The sequence below is a fragment of the Malaya genurostris genome, chromosome 3 (assembly GCF_030247185.1).
Source record: "Malaya genurostris strain Urasoe2022 chromosome 3, Malgen_1.1, whole genome shotgun sequence".
Classification (NCBI taxonomy): Eukaryota; Metazoa; Arthropoda; class Insecta; order Diptera; family Culicidae; genus Malaya; species Malaya genurostris.
In genome coordinates, this window is record NC_080572.1 from 28903805 (window position 1) to 28929248 (window position 25444).

At 36.2% G+C, this 25444-nt stretch overlaps 1 protein-coding gene across 3 annotated transcripts in view; it reads right to left on the reverse strand.

Moving 5' to 3' along the window:
* Positions 1–458: 458 nt before the first annotated feature.
* Positions 459–25444, reverse strand: part of LOC131434927 (transcription factor collier) — a 128074-nt gene continuing 103088 nt past the window's right edge. Inside the window, exons 7-14 of one of the 3 annotated variants that reach the window (XM_058602214.1) lie at positions 15857–15938; positions 14869–15046; positions 11990–12144; positions 11789–11915; positions 11486–11716; positions 11245–11424; positions 10779–10908; positions 1904–2041 (exon numbers count right to left, since the gene is read on the reverse strand). In XM_058602214.1, the coding sequence (XP_058458197.1) occupies positions 10793–10908; positions 11245–11424; positions 11486–11716; positions 11789–11915; positions 11990–12144; positions 14869–15046; positions 15857–15938 (1069 nt within the window). In that variant the 3' untranslated portion in view covers positions 1904–2041; positions 10779–10792. Of the gene's footprint in view, positions 2042–10778; positions 10909–11244; positions 11425–11485; positions 11717–11788; positions 11916–11989; positions 12145–14868; positions 15047–15856; positions 15939–25444 lie in introns of all 3 variants that reach the window. The other 2 variants (XM_058602216.1, XM_058602217.1) reach the window with 2 other exon arrangements.

The window sequence follows — 25444 nt, forward strand, 5'->3', positions numbered from 1 at the left end:
GAAAATTGAGCGCGTATAAATACAACGCGTTTTGTCGGTTACGCCACTTATACCATCATATCTCTGGAACAGAAAGTCACAGCCGTTTGATCTTTGAACTTGATCAATGGCCCAACAAGAGCTTTCAAACGAGCCCAAGTTTTTTAAAATCGGTTCAGCCATCTCTGAGAAAATTGAGCGCGTTCAAATATCTTCTAAAAGTGCACACACACACATACACACAGACATTTTCCGATCTCGTCGAACTGAGTCGAATGGTATATAACACTATGGGTCTCCGAGGCTCCGTTCGAAAGTCGGGTTTTCCAGCAATTCTAATAACTTTCTATAGAGAAAGGCAAAAAGGGAGGCAGTTTGCATCCCTGTAATAGCTATGTTTTGTATTCATAAAATAAGTTAAAAAAGGTAAATCGATTCAATTAAAGGGACATTCGGATACTATGCAAGAGCTAAGATAATTTTGTTCAGAATGTTCCACACCAATAATTGTTTAATTGTAAATCGTCTCCCATTTTTTGGTATCATCAAATGCGATTCCGGCAATTGTCACAGGCTCTCCATTTTTATCTTACTTGGACAGAAAAGACGTTTAATGATGGCTCATTAATCATAATTTAATATTTCTCCTAGTAGTTATATAAATAAGATCGTTCTTCTTTGTGTTCATTAACAGTTTTATGCAATTGAACTGTTTTGCTTGACATTATGCGAGAATTGAAACTATTTAACATTAATTGAATTTTCGGTTCAATTTTTTATTTTTTTCGATGCGCCTGTAGTTCTAACGATTGACTTATTAATTTTGTACAAAAAAGAATCTACAGAAATTGTTTGTAACTTCTAGCTGATGAATTTGCTCTAATGAAATTACACATTAACAATTTGCATAATGCAATGTGAAATAATTTTTTTTATGTAATTAGCTATGCTGAGATCGATTCGCTCGTGTCAGGGGGAAGGAAATATAATATTACAGAATAGCAGTGTTGTACAAGATCTGTTCAAGCAAGTTTATACAACAAAAGATGAGTTTAGATAAACCTTTCACAGGGAAAGCACTGTCACACGTGCGTACTACTGTTCTTCACAATTTCGCCTAAATTCATACGAGCACATGTTTGTAGGGTATCGCTGTAATGTTGGTAAATAAATTCAAGTGCGGCATCGCGGTATAATGAATGAAAAGGAATTGTTTTTGCTTGAAAATGATTGTATGTAATATGAATTATGAACTATAAATTAAATTAAAAACTGAATTAATACAATTATAAAGTAGCAAAATCAGATTACACTGAGTACATCTATAAAATGGTATGTTTACAAGCGGCTAGTGCCATTGAATAATTCCCAACAAAAACACTTGACTGTGGAAAAAGCATGAAAGTACGGCTGTATGTTAGAACTGCGAAAGTAGCGATGGTGCTTTTGGCTTCTGTACTTTGTTACCGTTTCGTATACAAATTTTGCGTCTTCTGCTTAGACAGAGCTTTCGATTGCAATAGAAGTTTAGAACTAGTTTTGGTTTTGATGTTCTTTTTTGCTTTATGGTTGTTTTTATTTTGTTACTGACACATGTAGATATGATTGATGAAATGTTCGTTTTATTTTTTGTATCTGGATATGTTTCATTTACTGTTTATCTTATTTCGTTGATTCATTGTGTTAGGAGCTTATGTTGGTAAAATTTTTACTATCAAAGATACTTGATACGCTTCAATATTTAAATAACTTTCTTTTTTACAAATATACAGGTTCACAGTACAGTAAATTTCTTATTGCACCTATAACAAAAACAGAAAATGTGTAATAAATATGAATCCAAGAACAACCAAAGTAAAATATTGTACTTTAAATGCGGATAATATACAAAACAATGTTTAAAAGAAACATAAAACTGATTAACAAATAACGCTAATTTTTTCGTATTATTTCGACGAAGTTGTGGATACAGCTAGCGGACTTGGTGTGTAGCCTTGGGATCCGCACGTGGTCATCGAATAGGGACTAAATCCACTACCACCACTCATCAGTCCGTTGATTCCTATGACAAAAAAATGCAAATATATAATAAAAGAGTGTTTAATGTATAAAGCAAGTATATGGAGAAAATCGCAAATAATTTACTCAGCACGTTGTTGTTTAAGTTTTATGTTGATTTTGATGGTTTTCTTAATTTTTGAAACGACGACAGAACATTAATTATTTATGTTTATTTATACTCGGTTTTAAACTTTTGGTCTTTCGCCGAGGGACGACAGAACATCAGTTTGGGTTTATGTTTGATCATGATGCACTAGTATAGGAGAAGAACAACTATGTTTTAAATTAAATGTGAAATAATCTTTCCCTGAGAATTCTTTAGTGCTTTTTAATGTGGAACACATTTTTGTTTTCTATATAGGGGTGCAAATTAGAAACTCAAGAAAAATACACGTAGAAATGTGGTCAGGTTTTAAGCAATTACAGCTCAGTCAATTTTTTATCAATTATTAATATTATGTCACCATTTGATTGGAAATATTTCTACGTATTGATTTGAATGTTCATAGCCATGTATTTTTAATTATGTATCATTGAAATGTTGATTAATAGCTAGCAGTGTTCTATTTTGCCTGCAAAAAATTGCCGGCATACAGGATTTCCCTGCCATAGTCCACGGTTTTTGAAGGAGTAAGCGATATACCAAAGGGAAAGCATCGTTCTGATTGGTCAATCGATGCAAAAGCAAAGCTGTTGGAAGCACGCGAAGCTATAAATAGAAGCGAAATTATAGCTAACGTTTCATCCTACGTGTAGCATGCCAGAGATAGGTTGTAGCTAGACAGCAAGACAAAACACGCTATAAAATGACTTGAAGCTTTAATTGGTATGCTATGATCTTGTGTCATGCAAGATCGGATGAAATTCCATGTTATATCGTTTCGCTCGAGAAATTGACAACTACCCCAGGGTAAATTTTGAGTGCATAAGATTAATTTCTAATTTATATAAGATGAACTCGATTGATAATGAGAAAAAGTTTGTTGCTTCAACCAGGCCCGTGCGCAGGGGGGGGTTTTGGGGGTTTTAACCCCCCCCCATGAAGAATTTTTTTAAAATTAAGTTTCATGAACAATGGAGTACTTATTATAATAAAGTGCAAATAACTTGACAATTCATATTTTTTTATCAATTTTTTATCAATTTATAAACTGACATAATCCCCCGCGCACGATCCTGTCAGAATTCGTTTTACATTTTTGGACACCCCCCTCTCCCCTTGAAACCCCCCCCCCATGGATGATTCCTGCGCACGGGCCTGGCTTCAACCGAAATCGCAGAATGGTAGTAATGGTAGAGAAACGCTATAAAAATAACTGCTTGCATACAAAACTTGAACACAAACTTGGAGAAGAGAAGCTTAAATATCGATATCCGTATCTCAAGTATGTACAAACATATAATTGCATACATTAGGGCTATTGATGTAATTTCGTCGGCTATAAAACAAATCACGACAATTAGAGTCTATATTCTGCGTTCGCGTGTTCGGTGTTGGTTCCTAATAACGATCTAAGTAGACTCTCGTGCATTTGCGGATTCAAAAGTGTGACTACTTATTGAAAATGTCGATCATTAGAAATTTTGGTTGCCTTGTTCCACATCAATGGCTCGAACAACCCCATAGGGCTGATCCTTGTAGTTTTCGTGTTCAAGTTTTACTTGAATTTGGAAATAGTCGTTTCTTACATTCCGATACAAGCGCCCCCGACCTTTACTCTGTTGATTCTCGTAAAACACGCAGGGAATCAAATGTTGTCTCTAGTTTTATAATATTAGTTATCGAGATCAAATCGAAATGCTAATTACACTATTTTGCTAAAAGGTAAACAAGTAATGGTTTGTTGAGTCAGTGAGAGTATTATTGAGTGGATGGACTACTTCAGATAAGTAACTGACAACCGGGGTACTCATTAATAATGTCTCAGTGCTTGAGGGAGCAAACATAACTTGATGAGGAAATCGATGCTTGAAACTACTTTTAAATCTGAGTTGGAGCTTATTCTAGTTAAACAACACTCCAGTTCCTACAATATTGGAAAATGCTTGGGAAGTGATAAATCATAGACATCGAATGCTTTTTCGGATCCTTGGATATAAATAAACTTAAATATATTCTGGAAACAGCACTGACAAATACATAACCAAGTATAGTATTTGAAGTTGTTGAAAAAAGAACAACTGCACGTTTGAAAAAATAGCTCCCAATAATAACATTTTTAACTACTAATTATCTCTGATCATTGATCATTGAAGAACGATAAAAAAATCTCTAGTAAAACCAAAACAATAAATCACATGGTTTCTGAGTTACGGGTTGATGAGTGTGATCGAATATAAAATACCCATTTGAGTTCTGTGACAAAAAAGGGACAAAATCTATGAAGGTTCATCTGGGATACCAATAATTACAAGCATAAACAAGTTGGTTGAATACGTCTAAAACCAGAGTTCACAAATTTTTATCATGTTTATTAGTTGTCGAAGCTTATCGCAAACATATTTTAATGATTAATAAAATATCAGTGTTCTTAAAAACATCAAATTTATGATGTGAAAATCAATTGTAATAAAATGGCAACATGCGTTTTCAGTTCTATCACAGCGAAAATAGCGAATAGATAGCTTGAATGTTGCGAGTACTTCAAGACGTCGTGGAAAATGTTAGAATCATTCTTAAAACGAAATGGCTACTATGTCTTCTCAAGAACGTTGGATGAATTTCATTATGACAATAGCGAATAAAAGTTTCTTCTGGTTGAATTCGTTCCGAGTTCTGACTCCGGAGTGACTACAACACGTTATTAAAGTCGTTGTACAAAAAGGAATTTAATTTGGAATGCTCAGAAAATTGAATAGTTTTGCAAATTTCAAAGTCTCATTGATAACATCGATGCCAGGTACTCAATTACGAAAATCCTGAAAGCAGCTCCCGAAAAATTTCGAAAATTTGTTCATCATTTTTTTAAAATTTGAGGTACCCACTGAATCTAAAACATTTTGCTTCATTATAGAAAACTGCATTCAAATTCTTCATCAAGTTTCGAGATTCCTTTACTGTGTATATTATTTATTGGTTTGAAGTCCATATTGTTATAAAACAATTTCAAAGATACTCATCTATGATATGGTCAACAAACACAGATGCTCAATTGAAGGTCGATTCGCAAGGGAACAGAACAATTACATGGCTGACATTATTAGTCTGTTCGCACTATACCGGGACGTCCGGGACGGGACCATCCGGGATTATCCGGGACGTTTTTTCCTCATCGGCGATGACTCAGCTGCCGGCGTGTGTATGTATTGGAATCCGGGATCCGGGATAAAATCCATTTCTTTGCCACCGATATTCTTCGCCGAGTTTTTCGTAGTAGTCCCGGATGGTCCCGTCCCGGTCGTCCCGGTATATTGCGAACAGGCTATAAAGGTTTATCCGCATTTAGTCGATCGGACCGATCCGAGCTCTCTGGCATTGACTTTTTTTCTGCAAAGTTGCACATGCAGCTGTGTGGAATCGGTCGAATCGTTCTCGCACCTTAAGTTATAGCCTCTACCTATAGCAAATGTTGGAATAAATTTATTTCCTTCTTTTATGTAATCTTTGCGTTAGTTAAGTTGCAGTGCTGTTCAAATTACCACTTCAAAGCAGTACTTTGAAGGATGATGATATCAGAATCCAATATTCTGCATCTTAAATGAAAAGCAGTTTGCATTAAGTTTCTTTTTGGCATCTAAACCCTGATAAAACAGTAGCTGATAAAACAGTAGTATCAAGTCTCCCTGATAAAACAGTTGTATCAAGTCGTTTCATAACGTTGGTTAATGATGTTATGGTTCACATATTACGAGTAAATACTATACCCAATTTATTGTGGTCATCGTAAACGTTACTTGGGGAATATGCTTTTTTTCGAAACCTGTTACTTCCATTTTATTTTTGATCATAAGTCTAATTTTTTTACATCAATGATTCCCAGTGCTTGATAGCACAGAGGTTGAATCTAAGACATTTTGCTATGCTGGCGCTCACTGACGGGTGAGTTTGGATACCTTTACTCAAAATCGAGAGTAATGTGCGAGGACTAAACATTTGAATTAAAATGAATAACTAGAAAGCAGTCATTTCTCACAAGTTTTGCTTAGGCGGCTTCCATTTTATGTTAAATATTGATTAATTTGATATTAGAAGGTCGTTTTTTTTTAAAAAGACAGACGCAAAATTGATACACTGATGAAAGTTGAAGAAAGCAGACCGAAATGCTAGTATCTGTGTATGTCACTATTTCATTAATGAGGAAATAGTGAAGAAATTTTAACAAAGTAGAGTTAAGATTTTTTTTTCTAAACAAAATTCTTTTAGTTCATCAACCCATCGAGGTTTCGCATTATATTTGATGGCGAAGAGGCTAAACACGGCTTTATTTTTCCGTTTTCAACACTAACCCAAATACTATTATTACTTAGAATGACATCGATTAGTTGATTTCAAGTTGAAAAACCTATTTCTAATTCCTCTAGAGGTGTGATAAAGCGTTGCACTTTTATCTAAACAGTCTCATTAAAACATTGTTTACCTCTTTTATTAGGATAATTTCTGACACTATTTTTAGCTCATTCTCGAAACCAATTTATTTAGATTGACTTGGGTAGTTAACAATAGTATGCTTAAGCGTTTATGCCATATATTCGGCAACATTTCTCAGACCAAGTGCATTAACAATAAAACATTTGAGCGTGATCACAGGATAGCGGATAGGAAAATTAATCACGTCGATCACGTTACTTGTACGATTATATTTTCGAAAATCGAAGTGTCAGCTCCATGGTTTTCGAAATCGACTAGCAGCCCAATTTTAATTTAAGTAAGAAATAAAGTTCGTTTTGTCGGTTACGTCTCTAATACCATTATACTACCTTGATCAAAAAGTTCCCGAAATCACCATCGTGTGACGCTCTCAGTCACCTGATTTGATTTTTTTCAGGTTGCCACATCTGTCTTTGATATTCTATCAAATTTTTAGTTTGATACCTGGACATTTGTAAAAGTTACGCTAGATTGAGTGCATCTGCGATTGAGCGTGTTCTCGATTTTGTACAATTTTCAAAATGAAATTGAATTTGCAACATCGAGTTTACGTTAAAAACGGTTTCAATGGTGCGACGACATTGCAAATGTTAGAAGAGTGTTTCGGCAACGATACTCAGAAGAAAACAGTCGTTTATCAGTGGCACGAACGTTTCAGAAGTGCCCGTGAGTCTGTAAATGATGATGAGAGAAGCGGTAGGCCATCGACATCGAAAACCGACGAAAACATCAACAAAATCAAAGAATGGATGACCGTAGACCACAAATTGACTATTAGAGAGATGGCTGAGGAGTTGGACATTGCTCTTGGATCCGTTCAAGACATTTTGGTTAATTATTTGGGTTTCAGACGTGTCGCTGCAAAGCTGGTGCCGAAAGACCAGAGTTTCATACAAAAAAGAGCGTTGACGTCGTGAAATACATGATTTTCAAGGCCGAATCTGACCCAACATTCATCAAACGGATTATTACTGGAGATGAGACGTGGAATCATGAGTATGACACGCAATCCAGACATCAAGTGAGTGAATTGCGTGCATCGAATAAGTCGCGACAGAAAAACCCACGTCGTTTTCAGTCGAAAAAGAAAGCGATGCTCACAGTTTTCATTGATTACAAGGGTGTTGTGTATCATGAATTCTTTCCACAAGGCCAGGAGTATTAGTTAAAAAGGAGTATTATTTGGGCGTTATTAGACGTTTGCGTGACCGTCACACAATGTCATCGTTATTCGTAAACATTGAGCTAAAAACGAAACAAATACCATTCAGTAACCACCGAATTCACCTGATTTGGCTCCCTGCGATTTTTTCTTATTCGGTTGACTCAAGAAACCGCTCGGTGGAGTGCGTTTCAGCACCCGAGATGAGATTATGGAAAAATCGTTGATGGCTCTGATGGCCATACCCCGTCGGTTTTTTCAGCAATTCTATAACCTTTCTTTAGAGAAAGGCGAAAAGGTAAAATCAATTATCGATTTTCGACTATCGATCTAAAATCTCTGAATTTATCATGATATTTGGAATATGATCCTTAAGGATCAGAACGAATTCGAATTCATAATTTATTGTGACGAAGTCAACTGAATATTTAATAGAAGGCATGGCATGATTAATAACAAAACGAAACTTGACTCATAACAAAACGAAACTTGTCGAACTACATCGCAGTGAGCAGTTTTCGAATAAAAGTTTCCAGAAGTTTAAAAAAATTTGAGCTTTTCGAATATTAATTGGAATTATTTTATAATTTTGAAATTGGTAGTTCTTTTATCTCAATACACAAAAACCATTACTTAGAGTTAGATCTGCTGTCTCTGTTCGATAGATAGACTGTATGAGTAAGTTGAAACTTCTATTGCTTCTTAGAGTGGAAGCAAATATATTGTTCCCGATTCTATTACAATTCGTGGATTAAAAGTGAATTATGAGGTGTCAATAAAATTACACAAATTGAGCAAATAATTGGTATTGTTCAGTAAAGTGCGGCATAACCCAAATTTTTTAACTCTAAAATTCATCAGAAAAGTTCTAAGAATCCGTGGTATTCAGTACGAATTGCAGTTTAATATTTAATTTATAGTTCTCTTGAAATAACTTAGTCAAACACACGAATGTCCTTAGTTATAATGGATGTTTAAGAAAAGGTACAATCCAAATATGATGAGTTGAGGGTTTCACGTTTTTATAGTAAGTCTGAAGCAATAGTAAGATAAAATAAACAGACTAAGAGGATCGTTTAAGGAGTTGTATACTTTCCGGCGCGAGAAAACAAGCCTGAAAAATCCTTCGCCAAACTTTAAACGCGTTTTTCTCGAAACACGATCTTCGAAATCGGGCGAACTCATAGCAGCTACAAACCATTATCTATTGTTTCAAATTTTGAGGAGACTTTTATAAACACATTATCTAGTATCCCAAGTAGGGGTTTCTTGATATGTTGAAAACTTTTATTTTTATAAACAATACAATATGAAATTTTCATGTAAAAAATTTTGCTTTTGACTTATATGCTTAAAATTTTTCGAAAAATTTGTGTTTTTGAAGTCTCTTCAATGATATACTCGCTTATGATATATACTTAAAGAAAAAACTTTGGCTCTTGTTTCAGCTTTAAATTTGAAGACACAGCCGGTTCACCCGTTTTGGACCTCCCGGAAAACTAGCCGCATCAACTTGGTCATGCAGAGGCTATTTTTATCGGAATAATGTAGCAATAGTTTTATTGTACGTTGAAATACACTTGATTAAACACAGAAAAATATATTTCGTAAGCCTTCACTATTAACCCGGAAAGTGTATCTGAAATTTTCTTATTTTTTGATGCGCATGGTGGCCTAACCTCTAAACGCATGTACTATCCGATGGTTTTTGCTTCATCGGAACAAAATCATTTTTGCATCTACTAGATTAAGGCTCAATCTTAGAAAAACAGTCATTGTTGAAAAACACAAAATGCAGTTTTCTCCATTATCGCTATCATGAAAAAGTCATAATTTTCTTAAGAAAAATGATTTAAATAAACGGATCAACGGATTCGTCGGAAGGTATAGAAACCCTTAATGTGCCAAAAACTTGCGATGTTATCCATATATAAGTATATATATATATATATATATATATATATATATATATATATATATATATATATATATATATATATATATATATATATATATATATATATATATATATATATATATATATATATATATATATATATATATATATATATATATATATATATATATGTTTCTTGATATGTTGAAAACTTTTATTTTTATAAACAATACAATATGAAATTTTCATGTAAAAAATTTTGCTTTTGACTTATATGCTTAAAATTTTTCGAAAAATTTGTGTTTTCGAAGTCTCTTCAGTGATATACTCGCTTATGATATATACTTAAAGAAAAAACTTTGGCTCTTGTTTCAGCTTTAAATTTGAAGACACAGCCGGTTCACCCGTTTTGGACCTCCCGGAAAACTAGCCGCAGCAACTTGGTCATGAAGAGGCTATTTTTATCGGAATAATGTAGCAATAGTTTTATTGTATGTTGAAATACACTTGATTAAACACAGAAAAATATATTTCGTAAGCCTTCACTATTAACCCGGAAAGTGTATCTGAAATTTTCTTATTTTTTGATGCGCATGGTGGCCTAACCTCTAAACGCATGTACTATCCGATGGTTTTTGCTTCATCGGAACAAAATCATTTTTGCATCTACTAGATTAAGGCTCAATCTTAGAAAAACAGTCATTGTTGAAAAACACAAAATGCAGTTTTCTCCATTATCGCTATCATGAAAAAGTCATAATTTTCTTAAGAAAAATGATTTAAATAAACGGATTAACGGATTCGTCGGAAGGTATAGAAACCCTTAATGTGCCAAAAACTTGCGATGTTATCCATATATAAGTATATATATATATATATATATATATATATATATATATATATATATATATATATATATATATATATATATATATATATATATATATATATATATATATATATATATATATATATATATATATATATATATATATATATATATATATATATATTTATTTATTTATATATATTAAATTTCGTGTGACTGAAAACTAGCAAGTAGTAGTAGTATGCTGAACATATATACTAACAATAAAGATGGTTCCTAAACCGCTGTCGCTACAGACGATGACGAAGCGTGCCAGAATTGGTGTGCACCGGTGGCCGAGTAGCTGTGTGACGGTACCAGCTGCGAGTGCCATAGATTCGGCGTCGAAGTAACTGTGTGTTATTGAAAAAATGTTGAAATAATAAGGAGGTTGGGCAAGTTAGATTATTATAATTTTCGACTCTGAAATTTACTATTGACAATACACAACCAAAGACACAAATCGACAGCCACATGCAGTACTAACGACAGCGTGTTCATCGATTTCCGTTAACGGGGTTGATTCACATTGCTGAAATCCATAAAATTGTTCGTCACATCGTTCTGTAGCGGTTGGTTATACTTGTTTTTTCTTTAATATCAATTTTGTAGTGATTAGAACCCAATCCTTAGTGTTAGTATTGCATGTGTTAATCGATTATATACGAAAACAAATACTGAATACTTACTCGACGATGAGTTGAAAACACTCGCCGTTGAAGACGTCAGTCCACTCATGTTAGAAGCAGTCGCATATCCATTACTGCTTCCATAGGACCCGCCTCCGGAGGAGTGTGGTGTGGAGGCACTACTGCAGTAACCTCCCCGGGGACTAACACTACTACTTTGTGCTCGGGTGTACTCATCAGCTACAAATGGAAGCAGATGTCACAGTTGATTCGATATGGAGTTGTGTAGATTGTGGATTACCTTCTGCCCATTGTCCGGTGCCGTCTTGGACACTGACCGCTAGCTGACCAGTGTAGGAGTTAAAACCCGAAGAGCCATTTGGTGACCGTGGCATTGAGTACAGTGCTTCCGCTAAGTCTGCCGCTCGCTTCAAGATTATCTCTTTGGGTAGTTTATCAGGATCACCAGGATGCCTAGGAATTAATTTCTGTAACCGCTGGAAACCATAATCGATGGTAGGTTCACTTAAAGCTGCAAAATCAAAAGCTAAATTCAATACTGGCACCGTCCTCCGATTTTGCGGTGAAAGATTGCAACACTTACAGACATAGACGAATCGTCCTGGAGACCCCTTACAAAATTGCTTACTCTTGTAGGATAACGTAACTTCCACTACTCCTGGAATGTGACGAGGAGGAGTCTGCACCCGAATCGCATGCGATGTTATCAACTGTCAATTAGACAAAAAAATCTGTCTTAGAACGAGCACTCTGATGATTGTGTAAGGAAGGACCGGTCTCTTACCTCACTCCACACTAGCATTGTGCCGAAAACCACCTGTAGTCCGTCGAAGAAGTTATCGCCCACGATGATTACCTGCGCGCCTCCAGTCGTCCAGCCTTCACTGGGTGATATAGCCTTGATGCAGGGGGTTGCCATAGGCAGCGGCGGATAGATTCCTAATGGTTGTGTATCGGTAGCAGATCACAAACGGCAGTAAGAAAAAAAAAGGAACAAGGATTTATTTTCTCTCCTCTTCCAGTTGGATTTTTCCTGATGGTTGACATAATCCGATTACAGGAATCATAGCTACAACCAGCAGACACACCGAGCACACTCAATTTATGTCTCTATTTGCGGAGACTTAATTTTTGCGGTTCCGGGGGCAATCAACGTTAGCCTTGGTGTCATATATATGCATTCGAGACTGGATGAATGAAACTTGTGGTGAAAAAGGTCCGCATATACGGATCTGACTAAAGTTATGCAAATTAAAAATTCAACCACGTGTTGATTGCTAACCTTGCGCCACGGTCAACAACGTATTCGTGGTTCGGAAAACTAATATGAACATGACTAGAAGTCGATGTATTTATTCTGTGCTTTACTTCATAGTTGAAAATGAAAATTTAATTGAGTTCGCAAACGATGGTCATGGTAGAATGCTTGAAAAAAAGTGGCAAAAGAAAAACAAGTTGGAGAATGATTACAATCGTATGTAACTGTAGGTTGCTGTAGATGTTATACATATAGGGGAGACCGGGGCTGGATGGCCGAAGGGGCAGGTTGGCCGAAGGGACAGGTCAGGCCGAGGGGGCTTTTCTGTAACGGCTGTTATGCACAGTGACGACATCTATAGTGATTTTGGTGGAGTGTGTCGACGTACAGGAGCCACCCCGGTGGCACGATTGTCATCTGCATACAATTGGCTTGAAGCCGAAAATTTTGGTTCTTTGGTTCTAGTTCGCTATCAAATGCTGTGTTTAAGCAGTGTTCACACGTTTATATTTTTCTTCATGCGGTTGCACCAACATAAGAAAACGATTTTGATGTAACATAATCAAACTATAATAAACCACAATTTCTTTTTCTTATTCAAAAAGAGGTCAAATTATTTGTTTTATAGAGAATACTAGACTAGAGATATATTTATATTGGGTTTGAAGAAATTAGCTTTTGACACCAGTGTGGTTTGATTGTATGGTATTAACGTAGCTTAACATATTGTTTACAACAACGCCACCAAAACAAAATGCGTCGGTTTCAGGAACCAGCTTCCATAGCAGGGGGTGACAGGAGCACGTTTGTTCGTTTTTCGGCGCTGGTGAGTAAATTTCTGTTTTCATAAAGTACTACTACGTGATTATTCTCGAAAACATTCATTGAGGCATGTTGGCCAAGCTTTGCGCGGGGTTGGTTAGCCGAGTTGTAATTTTAGCTTAGAACAATGTGCACTTGGATATTCGTGTAATGTTATCCTTTTGATTAAAAAAAACATTCATGAGAAATATGTAATGAAAATAAATTAAAATTATTAACAAATAAAAATAAGAGACTAGAATCAATAAAAGTAGGAAACTATCGATAAAAAAGATTATTCCAATATTTTATAAATTAGATGGCATCAAGAATTTCTGTACTTAGAGTTCCTGAGAGGATTTGTCTCAGATTGATCTGACCTCAAACGACACTCGTCCATCAGTATAGAATCTGCTGCAGATGTAGACCAAGGCCTGAAAACGCCAGACCTCTCCCCAAGGCGAGTGTGCGAACTGATTTTGAGGAGCGTCAAGGTCTTAAATCGTGGAATGATCTAAACTTTGACTAATCTCCCAACAAAAGCTGCATTGGAGGATGAGAAAAATGAAATCAAACATAAGCGCGCGGAAAAGATAGAAGTTAACCTGAAATAGTTAACCAATGCTGACAAAACTAAGACTAAAATAGTTAAGACCAAGTAGTAAGGAGGGAGTATTTTTACGTACCTACATGATACAAAATGATGCATGCTAGTTTGTTTTTGTTTTCCATTGATGCATTAGATGTGTTTCACATATTTTTTTAAACTCGGCCAACCTACCCCGGCTAACCTCAGAGGTTGGTCGATTTTTTTCTCCGCATTTGATTGTTAATAACTATTTCCTTGATTTTTATTCAAGTATGAAAATGTGCTCAAGAGGTGTGAACAGTTTATCAAAAAGTCTAACCAGAAAGAGTACAGAAATTCCGAAAGCAAAACTCGGTCAGCCAGGCCCGGTCTCCCCTACAACATAATCAATACGTATAAAATGCATTTTTGCAGTTCTTTTGAGTGAAGCAAAAGTTTTTGTTTGATGTAGTAATCATCATTCGATCATTCATTGTTCGACGAATCAAGTAGAAGTAGAAGATGAATCGGAGCTTTTTGTGAACTTTTCTTCGTTTTGCCATTTTTTAGCGTATTGTATTTTAAACAAAAAAACACATTTAAGCTGCCATAAGTTATGAGAAGCTGATGCTGTAAAGTTTAGTACATTCGAATCGATGTGAAGTAAATCAGTGGGGAGTTTGATATATTCTTCTACCACTGCAGTTTGTTAGTACCACCCATTGAAAGTTGCTGTTCAGTGAATCGTTCGATTTGCATCATTTTTAATGAACTCCGTTACCGCTCGTATCTCGCTGTGTCTGCTGGGAATATCCCCAGTACGAACGACGATAGCTTATGGTATTCGCATTTCGTTTCCGAGCGGAAGTGTTTCTCACTTCGTTTTGTAATTTATTGCAGAATCTATGCTTCCGCTCGAAATCGGTCTTCGTTTCTGGGCCAATCAAACAGAAGAATGCAACCAATTAGGTAGAGGAATACACACGCACGCTAGAATACTTGCTGATATGGATAAGAAAAGAATTTTGAAACCGACCGTCGTACGTACTGTCCGGTGCCAGTGGATGGCCCGAAATTGCCAATGGAGAACCTCCCGTACCTTCGGGGTCGAGCCGTTTCGCTCGGCGCCCGTGTTTGCTGTTGTTATGCACGAACATGTTGTCGGATATCGCCAGAAGTGGTCCGTCTACGGCGACCTGGGTCGCTATCACTACCTGCAATATATGTGGAAGGGAGGTGAAGATAGGTTGTTGTAGGTGGGCGAAGGAAAGGATCAAAAAAGAAAAGAAATATAATTAATTGAATCAACGAGTGTTTGTAGTAGAAACATAAAGAGAATCAATACCGGTGGACGACCACAATTAGGTTAAAACCGGGTAAAAATAAACGATATAAAAAAGAGAGTCAATGCGTCTCAAAGAAAAGATGGAGAACATCTAAAAATCGTCGAATGGTTTGCAGTTTCCCTTGCACCATCATGACTCGCTATGGTGGAGTGGGAGAAACAAGCTTTTAATTTATGGTCTGCATGCTAAACCAACCGATGGCCGAGAAGGTAAACGAAGAAGCAGCCTTGTGGGGCCAAGATGGAGGAATTTATTGCCATCGTTATTAGTTGGTTCGGTTTGAAGTGCCGACACGAAGAGCGAAGTAGGCGGCGACGTTTCTAATTTGCTCCTGTACATCAGCTGAATTCAGAGCTTCTACGACAAGCTCAACGGGTTCAGTACGGTCTATTTTGGGCTGATCTTTTCGTGTTCGACAAAATTTATTACGTTTCTCATACGAAAACAGTTAACTCGGCATTTTACAATTCTTTTCCAGTCGCTTTAATTTATATCGCTTAGCTTTTGGTTTCACTGTTTTCCGAACTTCAAGTGATGTTGGAAATGAATGAGAAACGCTTTTAAAATTTATCAAACACCATGCGGGATAATTTTTCTTTGCTTTAATCGGGTAGCTGTTCAATGCGCTATAATCGACCGAGAGGAGACCGCAGCAAAAAAACGGCAATTAATACTCACTTGAAATCGTCGCATGTCACGCGGATTGCCGGCATTCTTTAAACAGTTCTGGTTGCACTTGAGGAAAAATTTGAGGAAAAATCTGAAACGAGGCAGAATAAAAGGAAATGTAAACAAACGAATGGAAATCATGGTGGTTAAACTTTATGAGCTAACTAAGTATACGGTAATCGCATAAGAAACGACGGTGTGGTTCTCGTGGGTATTATAAAAATGTCATCACTTGCATCCACACAGTAATACAGTGTCAGCTCAGCATGGAGTTAAATCTGTATTGTAACGATCGTGTGAGTTAAAGTAATGTTTTACAGCACAATAAAGAGGGTACAGAACAATTTGAGTCAAGAGATCAAAGCATGATTCAAACCGCTTTGCTCGCATCAGAATTTTGATTCAATTACTAAAAAAAAAGACGGGCATCAGGAATCGGCTCAAGTAAAACGTTTGGAAAATTGGCCAATTTATTTCAAGTTGGTGAAATTATCATGATATCTCATAAGTTTCATGAAAAATAAATGCATGAGCAGCATTCAGCACCTTATGGAGGATTCCTTTCTACTTATAGGTTCTTGCTACATAAGGTTCCTTACCTATGACGACAGAATTCTTTTTTATTAAGCTGGCTATAATTCAATTGAACAAATACAAAAAGCTGACTATAATTCAAAAGAATCAAAAATAGATTATGATTATACTAAGCACGATTAATAGTAGCTCTGTTAGAATTGAGTTTTCAATGTCCTTTCAGTGCTTTGATTTGGAAACTGTAAACTGTATGCTTGGGAAAATGCATCAAATTGATACTTTTGGATACTAGTTTAAAAGCTTCGACATCGGTTAGCATATTCGAGGACATACCAAATTTGAATGTTAGTTTTTATCTAATTAGTTTGACAATGGTAAGATTTGTAATTTCAATTAAATAACTTTCGAAGTACTCAGCTCTTTAATTGAGTTCGACTTTCATTCACTTGATTTCACCCCTAATGCATACCACACAGTAAAGCGAAAATAGTCGCTTTGAATACAGTTATATATTTATCATATATTATATATTATATCATTACGATTTGGAGTCTCCACCTTCTTGTAAGCCTATAGTCCGGATCGATTCTCCTAGTTTGCTTGAGAGGACTGAGAGGTTGGGATTTTGCTTGAAACAGTTGACCACTCTTTTTGACGTTCTCAACTTCCATGTCATTAGTGCGTCCAAAAGAAGGGAAATTCATTAGCCTGGGCACTAACCGTTTTCTGAAGATCGGATAGCCGTTTAGATCCATCAGAGAAACGATTTCATCGATTTGCATACTCGGCCAATTACTCCGCTCTTAGTCATGAATATTTGTTATACACCTGAAATAGCTGCACGATGAGTGCTTATACATACATGACAAGTATACTCATTCCACTATTCGTAACTCCACATTATTTTGATATTTTGATACGTTTGATTACCGTAGCTTTTTAAAATTTGGCTGAATAGTAGATTTTTTCTTGATTTTCGTTCTCAAATTTCTCACAAAATCTCGTTTCATTTATCACCTTTTTTGAACTACAATCAAGAAATTGCTCTCCAGTCGGTACTGATTTTTTTCTTCGGTTGTTCAAAACAATTGAAGAGTCATGCTGTTGTGAATAATAAAGACTGCTTGAGTTGATTGCAAAGAGATAGTTAAGGTTACTGCAACTAATAGTTTTAATAGCTATGTCGAATAGAAGTACTGGAATTAATAGGATAAATTAGATAAATTTTATGTCATTATTTCACATCACTTAACTGTAAGACCGGAAATGATTCTGGATAAAGGTAAACAATATAATAAAGATACGAAATGCATGTTTTTCTTTATTGAATAGTAAAATAATTTGGGTAATCACACGGCTCTAATGAAATAATTTTTGATTGGAGTTATAACGGAAAAGTCACCACTAACTCAGTTTTTCACTATCGGGAAAACGATACATTATTGAAATTATGAAAAATTTAACATCTGAAAAAAGTATCCCTCTGGTCATTCTTATTCGAACCTTATCACAATGGACAAAATTGTGACAAATTTATTATCATTACGATGGGTGAATTTCGCATTGGTATGCTTTTTTTTATAGAATGTTAGTTAGCTAGAAATTGTTTGCATGAATCCGACAGAAAGTAGTAACAACATCAACACAAACAATGAAGGCTATTTAAAACCATTATATCATATTCTTTTTATTTTAAGTACTTTTAGTTAACGCTTTAGTATTAAGATTTTTTAATGAAATTATGATTACTTGATTCAATCCTATGGTAGTAGATTCATTGAAATTATAATATGTTTGTAACAAACATGTTTCTCCGTGTAAAATGTAAGCCTTCTGAATCAATCTTTTTCCTAGTACAATTTGAAAAAATTGTAACAGATTTTCACCAATGAAATCCAAATCACCACTCCTGACGTAACAAGTGGAACCTGATTACATCCAAGCGTAAACAGAAAGCCCACTTTTTGGCCGAACCCTCTGACTTCGATTGACGGTGCTAATGATTGATAGCACTTCTTCATCTACTCTCCAACTGTAACCCCTATAGCGTACTTACCACCAGACGGTGATACTTCCTGAACCCCTCTGGCATGCAGAAATTGCACCGGTTTCTCCTTTTGGCCTGTTATACATATCAACTCAATTACGGCTCCTTTGTAAATATTTTATTATTTTTATACTGTTTTTATTTATTAATAACTTCTGGTCGTTTTCCTCCCGCGTTCGGTGCAATACGGCAGCATCCCTTCATCACGCGAAAACTAAATTCTAAACGGCCCTCTTCTGGCTACCCGCTGAGTGTCTATTTAATATGTGATTTGGCCGGAGGCAAACATCTGTTGGATTTTCTTCCTCACCAGGACTTCGACTGTGATCCTGCAGCAAAGCCACGGAAAAACGAAAGTGAAACTAAATCCTAACCACATATGCACTAGAGTTGCGCTAGATAGGTTACACAAGCCGGAAAGTGGGCGAAAGGGGATAACGAGTAAACAAATTCTATTATCCTGGTAAGTTTTTTCACTAACCGTGCCTCTCTGCTGAAGTGTTTGCTTAACGATACTCGAGTGGTTGTGCTCGTGGAAGCTAGCAGTTGCGCCACCGCCACCCGCTGAGGGTAAATTATTATAGATATTTGCTAAGAATTGGGAAAATAATTAGTTTAGCACTTGTTCAGTTTGCAATACGTGAAGGAAGAATGCAGCGTACAGTGACTGATGCCAATTTTTTGTATTGGTCGATGTGGCAGGTATCAAATTTCAAGAACAGATGAACGGGTATTGGTCGGGTTCGGGTACAGAAAAAAATGTTTGCTGGGTTCGGGTCGGGTACGGGTGTCGATTTTGTCATTTTTTATTATTTATTTTCGGGTGCGGGTCGGATTCGGTTTGGAAGAAAAATTAATCTCGGGTTCGGGTCGGATACAGGTAATTTTTTTTTACTTTCGATCGCGGAACGGGTCGGGTTCTAGTTTGAAGAAATGCTTATCCGACCATCTCTAATGTGCAAAGCACTAATAGCTCTTGAGTATAGTAGTGATCACTTTTCAATTCCGTTTGTATTTAACAATGTAGTTGCTCCAAGATTTGTGATTAGTATACCAAATATGTTGTCATGTTTTGTGATGTAGTCTTTTAGAATTAACAGAGGGTGTGCTTCTCCATGGTTGGTCTAGTAAGTTGCATCTGATCACAATTTTTCATATGTGAAATTGAGTTAGTGCGCCCTGTAATCACTATTAACTAGTGATACCGTATATCTGATCTTGCACGAAACAACAATTATCATTTGATTATTAAATTTCCTTGACGTATAAGGGCTATATGGTACAAATTTAGTATTAGCATTAGCATTAGAGACCGCCATGTGTTGTTAGTCCGTTAATGATCAGAACCAATTAAGCTCGCAAAATGTTTTTCTGAAACAACTTGCTTGGGAATCGTAAGTAGCTTCACATTGTGTAAACTGCATTGATCCTTGCATGCTGATCAATACCGACGCCAGTCACGCCCGAATGCAGATCTACTTGGAAATGAAGGATTGTTAGTTCAATGCATGTTGCTACTTGAAACCGAAGAATCCTCTGCATTTCCACATGCATCACAGGAAGGGGTTGTTTGTTATTGAATTTTCTAGTAATATTATTACTTTGGATAACCGGTTATCGAGAATACGTTGCAATTTTATTGCGGTTTTATTAATATGTGCTTCCTACTGAAATTCGAAATTTCTTCCAAAACTAGTAAAACTCCGGACAGCCGACTGTCGGGAGGTTCGATATTAATTCATACATTTAATTCATTGTGTTCATTCATTCAATCGAACAACAACGTGTTACGCGATACGAAGTAATGTTGATACATACTCCCTGACCAAAATAATAAAATACCAAATGGATCCTCCTCGCAGTCTAAACTATATTTACATATGTCCTACTAAAGCAAGGTCGCAAGCATTATTCACACGGTTATAAGCTTCACGCGCGCGTCTTAAACTTAGCGAATAATCGACGGTGTCAGTTTTGCCCGATTTTAGTAAGGAAAAATATAATAAGACATTGTAAACAAGAAAACTGTGGAATATCTCTAAGGAATGATCTCACCAGTATCCTTCTTCACCTATTCGCATTGCTGTAAACTGTTCGGGGTTGCTGCAAACCAAGTTTAGATTTTCAGCTTGAATCACACGATTGACTTGTAAATTTTCACATATTTCACATAAAGCTGATAACATAAATCTGATAACACCGAGAATGATATGCAGATGGCGCTTCGATCGGTCGACGTAGTTTAATTTTATTTTCAGCATTATTCAATAAATAACACTTTGCACTAATCAACCCACACTTGCCACACAGAAAACAGTTGCACTATTCCTCAAAATAATTGTTTCGACCAACTACTTTACTATAAGTTGTTTCACACATTGAAATTAGACTTCTTTTAGAGCAACCATCAAGCACCGTATCGTACTCCCAGTGATGCCAACTCTCCTCTCACTTTATATGATACAAAATTCAATGAAAAAATCTGAAAAATATTGTTAAACTGAGCTTTGCGTTTTTTATGAAATCCTCACGTCGGAGCCGACTCGTACCAATTGCATGGCTAGCGCTACAATCATACTGGCACTAATCCTTTCAGCTCAGGACATCCTATTGGCACTAAAACTTTCAGTTCGGGACTCGAACATTCGACAATTATCTTGGCTTTTACGGTAAGCATTATAGTCTCAATTTTATAGTCTCAATTATAGTCTCAATTTTCATTTTGGTTTTTGTAGTACTGACAAACTCAAAGAAATTAATGATACGTTTGAACTTTTTTCTACAACAGAGCTGTGGACGAAATAAATTGAAAATATGCTGCGTGACGAAACATTTGACTTCACCTTAGCGAAAGACCAAATGGTTAAAACCGAGAATAAATAAACGGTTATTCAACTTCCTGGGTAGCATTATATGCCTTGTAACTCATTTCAAAATTTACATAATAATAAACAATAGTAGTTAACAGTGATCTAGAAACAGAAACAGAATATTGATAGACGGTGACGATATCGAGGTGGTAGACGAGTTCGTGTATTTAGGCTCACTAGTGACCGCCGATAATGACACCAGCAGAGAAATTCAGAGACGTATTTTGGCAGAAATTAATGATACGTTTGAACTTTTTTCTACAACAGAGCTGTGGACGAAATAAATTGAAAATATGCTGCGTGACGAAACATTTGACTTCACCTTAGCGAAAGACCAAATGGTTAAAACCGAGAATAAATAAACGGTTATTCAACTTCCTGGGTAGCATTATATGCCTTGTAACTCATTTCAAAATTTACATAATAATAAACAATAGTAGTTAACAGTGATCTAGAAACAGAAACAGAATATTGATAGACGGTGACGATATCGAGGTGGTAGACGAGTTCGTGTATTTAGGCTCACTAGTGACCGCCGATAATGACACCAGCAGAGAAATTCAGAGACGTATTTTGGCAGGGAATCGTGCGTACTTTGGACTCAGAAAAACCCTTCGATCGAGAAAAGTACGCCACCGCACGAAATTGACCATCTACAAAACGCTCATTAGACCGGTTGTTCTCTATGGCCACGAGACCTGGACTATGCTGGCAGAGGACCAACGCGCCCTTAGTGTTTTCGAAAGAAAAGTGCTGAGAACCATTTATGGCGGAGTGCAGATGGAAGACGGAACGTGGAAACGGTGTATGAATCACGAATTGCAACAGCTGCTAGGGGAACCACCCATCGTACGGACAGCTAAAATCGGACGTCTACGATAGGCTGGGCATGTCATAAGGATGTTGGACGACAGCCCAGTGAAAATGGTTCTTGAATCTAATCCGACTGGTACAAGAAGAAGAGGAGCGCAGCGAGTGGATCGATCAAGGGGAGGGTGATCTCAGAAGGACCTTTGCCTTGAGTGGCTGGCGACGAGCAGCCATGGACCGATTTATGTGGAGGCGCTTGATACAGCAAAGGACATCCCAGGATTATAGATGTTAGGTAAGGTAGAAACAGAATACTTCAAATTTAAAACTCATCGAAACGGTAAATAAACCATCACACCTCTAGAATATGTTTTAATTGTGCTGCAGTTCGGGATATAAATACAAACAGAGTGATATTTCAAGAGGTAATAAATAAAGTCACTTCTCGCCACGTGAAACTAATCGTACCAATAAATAACATCACCGGTACCCAGTCAGTCTAGCTGGTCGAGATTCCGTGAACTAGGAAAAAACGGAAACGGAAAATTAACATATTTATTTCGTGTCATTCCGCACTACAAAATCGTCAGAATTCAGGAACCTTCGTGGTAACAACATGCCAGCAAAACTGTGAAACTTGCAATTGAAGGGACTCTTCTCCGTTACTTATGCATTTGTTGTTTTTCCCTCCAATAGGGGTTGATGATGGGTAGGAAAAAACAAGAGGATCTCGTTTTTTCTGGTCCATAAAAAGAGGGTCTTCAGAACAGGTCATGTATTATAACTGCCAGCGCTTAATGTATGTTACATGTATGGAAAAAAATACGAAGTATCAAATATATCACGGCTACCTAGGTCGAACTGTTTAGGGACATTTCTCCCTTTTCGTGTGGAGTTGGCTTTATGCTCTCCCTTCGCATGGCTGATAATCTGAAGAGACCACTCTCGATTGTTTTAGCTTTCATTGAAACAATAGCGCAAAATTAAATAATGTTTTGGTGCTAGAGATCTTTTTAAGCGTAAACCGCATTTACTTATTGACGAGTGTTCGTTCGACTTTTTTGTAACGGAAACAATACCTACTCAACATAATTTGTTTGGATTTGGAAAAATGACACCAAAACATGTCCAAATATTGAGTATTCTAGGAATGTCTCGATATTACCTTTTTTCATATGAGGTCACGCACCGCGACTGCTGAGGACTCTACATATGCTGACTAAACACATGGTCGACAGGAAGAAAATGTGAACATGTTCTTTTCAGACGAACCGAAACCATCAGGATGTGGTGTCTTTATATTTCCTATGAAGACATTGCGTCGTAAACGTTGTTAATGGTTTTACAAATTAGAGCGTCTTATTACAGTAGTGCGTCTGTTCCTGGACTTCGCACGGACGGCGATGATGAGGATAAAGACGAAGTGCGACAGTGGCGTCAAATAAATATGTTTTCGTTTCGCATTTTGAAGCTCATTCGTGTGACAGCTTGATGAAGTGTGAAGTTGTGAACACTTCCGGATTTTAGTACAAATTCACTGTTTTTAGTTTGCGTTCTTGCATGAGCCAGATAGGTAGCATACCAGTAATTTAGTGAATTGAATATTTGAATTTCAAATACCCATTCATATTAAGTTTGTAAAAGACTCAGCTTCACCATTCATAATAAAACCATTGGTTTCTATCTTTTTTTAATGCATTGACTTTCGAACTAGTTTCGCTGTGATATTTTCAGGGTCGAAATTAGACCTGTGCGCCGCCACGCCGCCGTCGCCGATAATTTCGACACACCGCCAATTTAAGAAAAAGATGATCAGCGTGCTGCTTATCACATTTCAATCATGCCGCCGATTATATTAGATCAGCCGAAAAAATAATTTTATCAAGGTGGAAATTTTTTTACAGTTTTCATGAAAATTCATTGAAAATTAATCACTGAAGCATTTTCCGCCTACTTATATTGAAAATCAGTACTACAGACATCAACCGAAGCCAATGCCACTTGATTCAAAGTCTATTTTTTGTGTTTATTCAAAAGGTTTTGAGCTATCGGCACATTATCGCAAAACTGAATTGGCGACACCTGCAAATGAAAAATGGAATACAAATAGATGTCAGCAATAAAAGTAAACTTGGAGTATAAGAAAAACGATTTTAAAGTGATTACTACTACTTTTTCGTGTAAACTACGATTAAACATGAAAAATCTTCGGGAATGTGTAAAATTCTGTATGGTTGGGTTAGGTTAGGTGTACTGTGTGAATCAATATTTTCAAAAATACTAGTTAGCCGCCGATGTTGACAATTTTGATCGGCGCACAGGTTTAGTCAAAATTAAGATAATAATTCCAATTACACCACAATCCGTTGATTGTAGGCCGAGTAATCAGGAAAATAATGTGGTAGTTTTCAACTAACGAAACGACTGTTCGTGAAATTACTATATACAAACTGAAAAATTTTCAAATGAACAATAGTTAAGTTAACTCCAGTGGTCATCACATATACGAAAATCATCAATTAGAGTGAGATCTGACTTTAAGGGTAAGATGAAAATAGATACGTTCGTTTTGAGTTTTAGCGCCGCTATGACAGCAGTGTTGACTGCTGAATCGATTGGTAATGTTAGTGCCGAAGCGAAGATATTGTATTCGATTTTTTCGCAAATCGTTGATTGAAAGTCAAAACAACATGGTGACTTTTCTAATGAAATGATTATTGGTACAATAGTCCTACGATTATTGAGAATTAAAATTACGATTATTTTCAACTCAAAAGTCTGAAAAAATATATAAAACGACCGTTTAGGAAAATAAGAATGATTCACATTTTACATTGCGCGAAGTTTCAGTTCTAACTGAATCAAATAACATCTGAGAAAGGCATGAGATTTTTGTTACCTTGTATATTAAATTTGTTGTATATATATTTGAACCACACACCTAGAAAAAATCGTGTAAATTTACGTTTTCTGAGACCGACATATACGAGCGTCAAAACCCAAGTAGCAAATGTAACTTATTGAACTTTCAAGATGTTTTACAATTAATTTAGAAATGTTATTTATGTTAGATATGTTCAGAAAGATTTTTAAATATTTTAAAATTGGTTGTGCAACTTATCACTGTTAAGTTTCACAATACTACCGAAAAAATCACTGAAGAACAACTTTAAGTACATCTAAAACAATTGTGCAGTAAATCACCAACTTGTTTATGTTTCACTAAAGTTCTGCAGAAAAATTCACATCGTCACGTGAAACGGGAGTAACTATAACAATTGTGCAACTTATCAATAACTTTCCAAACGGCTGTCATAATTGTAGCGGACACAATAT